The sequence below is a fragment of the Perca flavescens genome, chromosome 20, assembly GCF_004354835.1.
Source record: "Perca flavescens isolate YP-PL-M2 chromosome 20, PFLA_1.0, whole genome shotgun sequence".
NCBI classification, from domain to species: domain Eukaryota; kingdom Metazoa; phylum Chordata; class Actinopteri; order Perciformes; family Percidae; genus Perca; species Perca flavescens.
In genome coordinates, this window is record NC_041350.1 from 13,710,436 (window position 1) to 13,721,598 (window position 11,163).

An 11,163-nucleotide genomic window follows, 5' to 3' on the forward strand; every position below is an offset into this window, starting at 1 on the left:
ACGGATGGAAGAGGAATAGAATGATTTGATGAAATGGGTTGATTGATGATATTTTGACCGGACAGATGGATTCTGATCAACTTTTCATTTTGTTTCTCTACCAGTCATTCTTGTATCTAGTGTGGTACACCACCATGTCCATCCTGGGCCACTACAACAACTTCTTCTTTGCTGCTCATCTGCTGGATATCGCCATGGGGTTCAAAACCCTTCGCACCATCCTCTCCTCCGTCACACATAACGGCAAACAGGCAAGGATTTGTAGGATGCCGGTCTTCCTCCAAGCAGCAGGGGTCACTGCAGAGTTAGTGGTGGGGGTTGGGTTGTAACCACTGGCTGTTTATTCCTCGATGTGCAACCTCGAGCCACTGATGGCATTATGAGTAATACTGGTGTCAAGCCTGTTGTCAACTGTAGAAAGAATGTATAATGTCTCATTTTGCTTAAGATGTTAACACAAAAGGCAATCATGATGTGTTCTACTGCTTGATCAGCAAAGAAACAAATACTCTGAAAAGAGTTGTGTGAGCTGCAAGACGTTTGTGTATTTCTTCTAAGAATTTTTGACCACCAGAGTACAGAGACTCTGAAGCAAAAGTAAGCAGCCAAGCCTTGATATGCTACAGATTCATCAAGTGGTTTTGGTTAAGATATTAGCTAACTGTAAATCTGATTTGGTCTAATATCTGTTTCTCTACACTTTCTCTACACGGTTGGCAAGTATCACACTAGTAGCTTGTGTCGCCTTCCGTGCAACATGTCTTAATGTATAATGGATGTTAAAATGATGCTCTGTTGAGCAAGAATGTGTCATCTAGTAAATATTGTATGTGCTGTGTCCATTTTTGTATCTTTGCATCCAATAATTGCATCTCTCCCTCGTGATATAATCGGGAGAACTAAGGCAAAAGGGAGAAATAGAAGTAAAGGGAGCGCTGATGCGTAAATGTGAATTTAGATAAACCCAGTATCCTTTGACATTTGTGTTCAAAATGGCTCAATTGCCTTTATTTCACTTTCAATGCTGACTGTCAGTTCCTGCAGGGAATTCTCATGTCAACTGACCTGAGGCAAAAATGTAATGTCAATCTCCAAGGGTGCAAAATGCACCCAAATGGCGAGGCCGCAAGGAATCACTGACACCTCTCACACTCAGCTGCCTGTGGGCAGATCAATCACACAGTCAATCCAAATGCAGTTTTTTTTATTATTTTTTTTATTTCATGATTTAAAAAAAGAACGGCACGTAACACTGCACAGCAGTAATTACATAGGCCGACATTTTAATGCTGCTTCCACTGTTGTTGCTGTTTAGGTTTATCAGTGTAGGAGCTGCGTCTGTATGGAGTGTATTTATTTAAATAAATGTTGAACTGATGTGTGCGATTGCTGCCTGCTCTGCTCTTGCCGCCAGCAATCCGCCCGCGTTCCTCATGAGGGTTTAACTGCTTTTTATAGAAAACGAATGGGAGCTGGCGGCTATGTCTAATGTTTCTAGCCCAAGTACATAAATAGACAGGAGGTTTGTAGTGACATTTTACCGACTGCAATCTGTTTTTTATTTTTTTCAAGCTGGTGTTGACAGTGGGCCTGCTGGCAGTTGTGGTCTATCTCTACACTGTGGTGGCCTTCAACTTCTTCAGGAAGTTCTACAACAAGAGTGAGGATGAGGATGAGCCAGATATGAAGTGTGATGACATGATGACTGTAAGTATCAATCGCATGTATTTAAAATAAATAAATAAACACAGCCAGACTTGCAAAGAGCCTCCCTCTGTGTTTCCACAGTGTTACTTGTTCCACATGTACGTTGGGGTGAGAGCAGGAGGGGGCATTGGGGATGAGATCGAGGACCCAGCTGGGGACCCCTATGAGCTCTACCGCATCCTTTTTGACATCACCTTCTTCTTCTTCGTCATCGTCATCCTCCTGGCCATCATCCAGGGTGAGCTTCAGCATTGTACTTGCACTTTTGAGTGTATTTTTTTTGTTTTTGTTGTTGTAGTGTTTTACCACAAGACAAAATATCCCACTTCAACAAAATATACTGAACGACCACTGTGTTTTATAGTCCCAAATGCAAAGACACTGTTCTTCCTCACAGCGTTTGCAATATGCCTCATCAGTAGTAGATCCACGTTAAAGCCCATACTGTATCTTTTAAGAAGCCAAGGGTGTAACATTGTGGTTGCACAGACACAGTACATTACTATATGATGTGCTCACCACAATTCCTCTGTGGTTGCAGGTTTGATCATTGATGCATTTGGAGAGCTGAGAGACCAGCAGGAACAAGTCAAAGAGGACATGGAGGTGAGAGTAGATCTAATTCTCACCTGTACTTGCCAACCTATTGAGCGCTTAAGGCGTTCAGGGGAAGCAGGCGTGGGTTGAGGATGGGAGGGGTTTTTTGTCCTCTGAAGGAACATAATATGATTGAATGACATTATTTACTGTATGATAAGAGCTACAAAAATAAGTTGTGTGTAAGTTGTAAATGACTAAAACCACCGTGGTACTATGACAAAGAGAAGGAAGGGATGTGATGTCATATTATGATGATATCATACTAGGTCTGTATGTTTTACAGAAAATAAGCCGCTTAACTTGAACACTGTTGAAAAGTAAATTCCTTTCCTTTTAGGACAGCTTGAGTGTAGACATGTGGCCTACTTTTGTTTTTTGAGCTCTCCATCTCTCTTCAGTCTTTCAAGCAACAGTCAGTCAGATGAAGGTCAGAGCACACGTTTGGTCCTTAAGAGATTGCAGTGACAGGGGAAAATACTGTAGATATTTAGTTTAAAATATGAGTGAATGTAGAATGAAGTATTAGCCCAGATGACCCCCGGTGACATGACTTTCATTGTTATTTTCTCAGACTTTAGAAAGGTCCGAAGACTTAATACAACTGTTCACAGGCTGAGTAGTACTTACTGTGGCGATAAACTGATCTTTATGTGTAAAATGAGTGGAGGCCCTCTTTAAAAAATAATGCAAAATGTCCAAAAGAGAGCAGGTGTTCTAATGATCTTTTCTTTCCCCAGACCAAATGTTTCATTTGTGGGATCGGTAATGACTACTTTGACACAACCCCTCACGGCTTCGAGACTCACACCTTACAAGAGCACAATTTGGCCAACTACCTGTAAGTATCCCGCCTTCGAGCATTTTATATAACCTTTTTTTTTTTATTATTTTTTATTGCAAATGTGATCATCATTATCGTCATCTCTCACCAACATGTGTTTCTGTAATTTAACCACATGATTGATGGCTTCTTGAAACATTACCACAGCATCAGGGCCAAAGTCAGTAATAGCCCCAGTGATCCAGAACACTAGTTTCCCTTCAGGTATTCTTTCCATCTGTCTCTGCATTTCCCCCGCACTCCCTGCTTATCCAGTGTTTCTGTGTAATGCCCGTGACAATAGAAGGTCTCAGTCCATTTGCACTCACAGTCAGCCGGCTGGAGGATATGAGAGCGACCTCATTATGTTGCTTCATTACTATTTAATGGCATGAACTTTATTGGAAAATAGGTTTGTGATAGCATGCTCTCATACAGTATTCATCAGGATTTGGCAGGCTGCGATGCACACAGAGATACAGCGGCCCGTTGCCATTTAAACTTGATTTAAGAAACAACAGGTGATTTGGGGATGGAGATGGGATGGTGTTACTTGTACGGTAACTGAGTCCTGTTAATACGGTGTTAACAAAGTCAAATGTACCTCAGCAAAGCCTTCTTTTTTTACTCTCAGATACTTAGCTAGGAGAATTTGAAATGTGTCAGTTTTTTTTTTTTTTTTTTTTGGTCTGACGGTTGTTTTTTTGTCTCATTGGCCTGGCTTTCTCTAAGGTTTTTCCTGATGTACCTTATCAACAAGGATGAGACAGAGCACACTGGCCAGGTACAGTATGACTCTACACTAATGACCTTTCTAAAGAATCTTCAACCAACCAAAAATGACTAAATTATTACCATTATTATCCTGTCACTGTCAGAAATAATGTGGCGCTGTCTGTGCTCAGGCCAAATGATTGAAGGGAAATATCTAATTGCAATCTTTCTGACCAATATTGCTGTTGAATTTACATTGTGATTATTTATTTTTACAATAAGATAATAAGACAAATAAGCATTATCACATCTTGTTTCTACATGAATAGATTCAGATGCAATAATGCAGTAGTTTGTTGTTTCAGTCCAGTGTTCCATAAGGAACATCATTAGGATATTACATTTATGATAAAACTTGACATTTCTCCATGATATTAAAGAAATGCAAAAGTGCCAACTGCATATTTTGCTATTTGTTAATAATGGCAAACTGCTGGGAAGTCATGTTAAACAGCTTCAAAGCCCGGATTCCTGGCAGTAAAACAATAAGATGTGCTTAAAGTTTAACTGTGAGATTGCGAATAACTCTATTAACCACTTGTCTGTCATTTATATTCGACAACTATTTAGCTACCTGCTAACTACCTGTCTGAAATTGATGTTTAAAAAGACTTTATAATGACCGCATTTTAAAAAAACAACACCAAAATGCACCAACCAAGGCATTCAAAGAATGGGCATAATAACAAGGCAACAGCCATAATGTATTTTGTTGTTGTTTTGTTAACTTGCAGAATAATGTTATTTGACTACAACTGAGTAAACTTGGCTATAATGACAGCTGACATTGATAAAGTCAACAATAATGGCAGTTGGCATTATTGCCAGCAAGTCATGGTCATCAACCTAAACTTTCACTTCCTACAGCTTGTTCAGATAGCATTGATTATTTAAGTTATAATTGAATCAAAAAAATTGCAATTTGAAAACATTCCAATACATAAGAACATTTAATTGCTCAGCATATTTTTGTATGTATGTACAATAATATTGCGCAATGTGATGTTGCGATAACGATATATCTTGCACCCCTAATGTACATATTCATGCATATAAATTGTCCAAAATGTAAATTACTTAATTTTGAGTAACACTTTCATGCCCCATGTATGCGTGTCTGACTCCAGGAGTCATATGTGTGGAAGATGTACCAGGAGCGATGTTGGGATTTCTTCCCCGCTGGAGATTGCTTCCGCAAACAGTACGAAGATCAGCTCGGATAGATAAGAGACAAGATAAGATATATCTTTATTGATCCCCAGAGGGGTAATTCGGATAGAGCAGATGCATTCTCTTTACCTCTATCTATATTAAGTGGGCTGCTGGAAAATGTAGTCTTACATACCGCTGCTGGACTACACCACCGCACAGCCATCCCGCCAATGCTTCAGACTGGCCGAAGGAGAGACAAGACAAAATTACTTTTTTTATCCATAAAAGAGAAACCTCTCCTACCCGTGTCAGATGTACCCTTGTGACCATCGGTACAGTGCCAATCGATGACAATACGACCTGTAACTTGCCCAGACGTTTTTTTTTAATTTATTTTTTATTTTGGGACTCGTCTTTGACAGCGTGTTGCCTTTTACTCCACATAACCCCAAATCATTGCACAATTATTTTTTTTGTCTTTTTGAGAAACACTGGGTTGTGTGGGGTTATGGGACAATGTGTCAGTCATATTATGCACAAGAACCCAACTTCAATATTTTGAGAATATTGAACTTGAGACTTAATGCCAAAAGAAAAGTGGAGGAGTTCAGTAGATTTACATAGTGCGCAAAAATGTGATATAAGAAAAGTTTTTTTCCAGATGTTGTAACCTTGCATATTGAGATGATGTTTTAGAATAAAGTGGCAAAAAGGTTTATTACTGTATGTAGAATAAAAAAAAGCCTAATTTTTTCATGAAGTGCCTTACAGTACTGTATCTACATTACAATGAAGCTATGCAAAACTTTTGTTTCTTCTTTATTGTATGTAAGTACAGTAATTCTCCTGGAGCAGTAACGAGTAGCTGTCCAGATATGTAGTTTGTGGCTGAACTTTTTCATTTGAACATGGAAGAACAGCGTTGGTTTGATTTGACAGATTTCTTGCTGAATGCAGCATAACTGCAAATGTTCAAGGTACACAGTGTAAAAATGACACATCAGAATTTACTGAAAAACTTCAAACAAGAACAAAAATGTAATTGCTATTGTATGGCCATTTGTATGTAGTAGCTTTGCTGATCTGTGCATTTCTTTTGATGGGAAAAAATAAAGAAATCAATGCAAGAAATAATCATGTTTGTGCTATTCATTGGGATACATGACCTGATATTGATTTTCTAAATACACCCACAAAAAGTACATTTCAACTTTTAAAACATCATAACAGGACAAGTTATTTGAGACGGTGAGTCATTTCAGTCCCAAAATCAGCAAGATGCAACATCTGCCTCTGCGGCTAATCCAGATATTTTCAAAATAAGATACCTACTGCGTGCAAACAGCCCTTGGCTTTAGTTCTAAGTTAATTTGACTCACTCCAAACCTCAAAGCTATATTATAACCGTGACCGTCCTGCAGCTTTTAATTGCAGTGTGGTAAGTAGCACGGGGTGAGTAGGTGTGTACTTCTGGTTTGTTCAGAGAGGTAGGACAGGGCCTCAGCGGGCTGCATGATGGGAGTTTTAGCCCTGTTACCCATGGTGCCACCTGTCAGCTCGCATTATGTCACCACACCTCAGGCACCACACAGTGCAGCCTACTGCTGAGAGCAGTTCTGTCTCTTCAACTCCTCAACTTACCCCTGTAACAGCTCCAGCATGTTGACTGGTTTTTATGGTCCCAGCACACTGTGAGAAAATTATATTTTTTTTGCAAAATTAAAAAGTCACATTCGTCACTAATTGTTTTGAAAAGCTGTGACTGTCATAGTAAATATTGAGTAATATGATTTAGTGCACTGTGTAAAGCAAAAGCATTATTACAGAAAACTCAATTTGAAGACTTAGATATTATATTCTATGCTCTTAACAAGCAAAGGGGCTTCTGCATTATTAGCATATTATGTGGCCATTATGGCAATGGTGAAGAAAATATGTGAAGTCACTGATATGATCATTTTCAATAACTTGACATATAATTTAAGCTGTGGGGAAACCATTCTCAACATGAAATAGTAACAACTAAGCCATCAAACTGATGACATATTACCTATTAAATTCCAGTTTGTTGAGGGAATTTATACCACATTAGTGGTGTTTCAGCAAATATTAGAAATGTTGGACTTGTCATGCTTTGAAGTATTGTGTCAAATTTCAATTCTGTTTCCAACAAACCTGAAATATGTTAATAGAAAAAATTGAATGATGGAAGAACGGATATTTTTGTTAAAATGATCATAGCAGGATGGTCAAGACGTACTGCTGCCATTGCAAAGAACGTTTTTTTTATACGGCTCATTCACTTTATTTTTACAGTCAATGTACAGTGCTGACTGCCATTTTCTTTTGACCACTGCAAACAGTTCAACGTCAGTTCAGTTCTACTCTCTTTCATAAGTGGAGTTTGACATTCGAGCCGGGGGGCAAAAAAGAAATTGTAGCAGCTGGGACCTGGCCTACCACTTGGGGAACACATAGAGTGAACACAGCACGACCACATATGGACAAAACAAACATGCTAAATAAACATATGTGTTTATATTTAAAGCAGATTTTAAATTACATTGTAACAATTTAACAATCGCCCTTGTGAAATCCAATCGCGGCACGGCTGTCTTGGAACGCAATATACAGACGGTGGCGGAATGCCCCGACACTTAAATTCACATTGTCATTCTCATGTAACAGTGAACAATCAGTGTTCGACCTACAGTCTGTTGAGGTGCCTCTCCAAACGCAGAAACCATGCGCAATCATACCATAAAACGTTAAGACACGTTAAGAAAAAAGATCCGTATTTTGCCGTAATCCAATAACACGAAAAAAAGTAATCCACAGCGATCAGTAGATCCGCTTCGCCGTTTAAACAATGTGAAATAAAACGTATAAAAGTCCAAAGCTACACAAAACGTGCTATCAATTAGTAAGCTGACAGCAAATTCATATACATGGCATTTAGGCAACTTTTACTGCAACGTCGGCACGGTAAGACTAGTGTAACGTTAATTTTCGTTTTTTGCGTCCTGTGCGTCGATAATGGTCTCAGGTGAGAGCCAGAGCTATAAAGCAGTAGGCCAATATGAAATCAGATGTATTACCTAGCACCATGTATTACCATTTATAAAATATCTGCCAGAAGTAATTATTCCACTAATTTCTGGGAGAGACACGTGCTCTGGTTTGTTGGCATTGCTTTAAACCAATCACAATCGTCATGGGCTGCCGCTGCAAAATAGCCTCGGGAAGGAACTTGTTTTGGTGGAATGTGTACAATCAATAGTTGTTTTAGTCGTGCAAGAGAAAGCTCAGATTGGACAGATAGTCTACCTAGCTGTCTGGATTTACCCTGCAGAGATCTGAGGAGCAGTTAACCATAGTCCTCTATAATCGACCAGAGTTTAAAATTCCAACACAAAGAAAGTGTAATGTAACAGACATCCTGCAGAAAAGAAGGACATAAGGCGGAATTTCTGGCGGCAATGGAGCAATCCGGGAAGTGTAAGGTCACGGATATACGTTTGCAACAGCCAGTCTGAAGCTATGTTAGCTTCATATATAACGGATTGACATGATAGTGGTATAGACTTTTTCATCTAACTCACAACAAGAGAGCAAATAAGCATATTTCCTCAATTTTTTCCAACAACTTTAATATAACAGTAAAAAATGTATTCAATGCATAAATGAAAGAAAGACAAGAAACTCCCCTGAGAAGTGCCTTTACACAGTTACCCCCTTATGTTACCTGGGACAGCAAGAGAGCGCCTCACACATACTCCAGGGGCTTGATTGCCTACAGAGCTCTGATAAAACAGGACACATGGCCAGAGGCTTAAGGTTAGGCTTAAGGTGGAATGACGCAACCCAGGGGACATTTTACACATCATGCCACCACTTTCCTCTTCAGGTGGAAGACATGACAGCTTTTTATAATTTAGATGACTCTAAATATTTTTGATTTAGTTTTGGTAAACATCTATGGTTTAAAATGACTATTAGATTGAACTCTGAGTGCTAATTTGGAGATATTAGCCCCCTATCTGTGTTGCCTTCAGTATGCAATCATTTTTGTGTCATCTTGTTTGCTGTAATGCCTAACCTCTCTCTATGACTCCCGCAAATAACCAATTGCTGATGTAAAGCAGCTGAAAGTCGTATCTGGCTGTCACTGCCTGGTGTGCGGTGCTGTGGAGTGCTGTGGAGTGACAGGTCGGCAGGAAGAAGAGAGCAGCTTGAGTCACAATCTGTGTTGTCACCTTCAGCTGGCGACCTGCAGAGAAACCTCCAACTGTTGACAAGTCACTGCATATTGTCCCCTTGATTCATCCTGTCAGTGTTTGAGCCTTTCATGCAACATCACACAACAAACCGCACCTTAACAGCTAAACCCAGTATGAAGAGGTAGAGAGGCAATTTAAGTTCCCTCTTCACAGGCTTAATCAACTCTGATGGCCTTTACAACACCATTAATGGATAACTGAACTTAACTTTTGTTTTACTGATGTGTAGGACAGCATGCTGCTTACCTTCAGCTGATAGCTTCATTGTCATCAGAATTGAGGCTCCGCCTCTGTCTCATTTAATAAAACACCAATTTGTGTTGTCTGGACAAAATTAGATCTAACTAGTCATTTTTATGATTAGCGCTTGACGTTTAAGTCTCATTTAAATCATAAAAGAAGAGCTGAGCCCGGAGGGGAACGTAATTAATTGGGAGACAGTTTGGGACAACATTTCCCACTGTTCCAAGAACCCAAATCACCAGCAGATCCACTTCAACATATGTCATAGGACATATTGGACTCCTCAGAAGAGATACGTCTCTAAAGCCATTCCTACTCCCTATTGCACGTTCTGTCAACCTGAACAAACTGGAACTTTCCTGAACATGGTCTGGGAGTGTGAACAGGTGCATGAGTTCTGGAATAAAACAACATCAATAATATCTGATGTGATAGGATGTCGAATTCCTACTGACCCGATTGTTTTGTTACTTAATGACGACTCTAAATTACACCTACTTGGGAGACAGAGGAAATTTGGAAGAATTTGAGACCAAGAAAATGATAGCTCTGTATATATAGCTTTGTATAAAACGGTGGTTGATGAAGACCATTTGATGTGGTCGAAAGCTAAAAATTAGTTAGCAAACCTTATGTCGCGATTATTTTGTCAAAAAAGTAACAATCAATCAAGAGTAGAGGATATGCAGTCAGACATGACTTTCAAGATTGATCGGTGTTGCTTCTCAAAACAATAAGGTACTGTAGATGACGTTTTTTCTCAGATTATACAGTAATTTTCCTTTTAAGTATCCTTGTATTTGGAAGGTACATCTACCTGCACATAGTAACAAATGAGAGTTTACTGATTCAGCATTGTGAGGGTACAGTGACCGTCAGTAAACATAAGCGGCTAAATCTGTGCAGAGCATACAATGAACAGATGGAAACAGAGGTGAGATTTCTTCTAAAAAGATGTTTAGCATTTGTACACTAAATAGGAAAGTACTTTTTTCCTGAAAGCATTTGAAATTGGTGTGTGGCTGTATGTGTGCAATTGCAGTAAGAGCTCTCCATGCTAGCATAAAACCCTCTGTCCTCTGTTCACACACTGCAGTACTGGCATCCACTTATTTGACAGATGTGTTCCTCCCTGAAGCACACTCTACATCAATAGAGTTAATGTGCGACTTTAAGTGTGTGTGTGTGTGCGTGTGTGTGTGACAGATAGAGACAGAGCAAGACAGATGGAGAATAAAGGTGAACAGTGTGTGGATTTAAAAAGTCACCAGCAGGTGTAAAAGACAAAGAGATAAAATCTTACCGAAGTTTGTATTTCATAACCTCTTTTTTTCCTCAAAAACTGTTAATTGGGACATCTGTCAGTGAACTTGTAACACCTAATTGAATTATTTGATTGCCGCCTCAAGGAAGATTTTATAAGAAGTCAGTGGGATTGGGATACTTTGTTATACACTATCTATTGATGTATCTGATCCTTATTGGGAGGCTTGAGGCCAGGTCTAATGTGGCCTTTATTATGTGAAGACTGCAGTTCCCTTCATAGCCCGCTTGAATGACACATCAACCACAGTGCTTCGTATCTTT

General features: G+C 39.3%; 1 protein-coding gene across 1 annotated transcript in view; it reads left to right on the forward strand.

Moving 5' to 3' along the window:
- The window catches only part of LOC114547290 (ryanodine receptor 3), a 112,936-nt gene extending 106,791 nt beyond the window's left edge, over positions 1-6,145 (forward strand). The window contains exons 96-102 of the mRNA XM_028566573.1: positions 105-251; positions 1,573-1,707; positions 1,789-1,945; positions 2,249-2,313; positions 3,045-3,145; positions 3,860-3,911; positions 5,029-6,145. Of these exons, the coding sequence (XP_028422374.1) occupies positions 105-251; positions 1,573-1,707; positions 1,789-1,945; positions 2,249-2,313; positions 3,045-3,145; positions 3,860-3,911; positions 5,029-5,124 (753 nt within the window). The 3' untranslated portion in view covers positions 5,125-6,145. The remainder of the gene's footprint in view (positions 1-104; positions 252-1,572; positions 1,708-1,788; positions 1,946-2,248; positions 2,314-3,044; positions 3,146-3,859; positions 3,912-5,028) is intronic.
- The last annotated feature ends 5,018 nt before the right edge of the window (positions 6,146-11,163 follow it).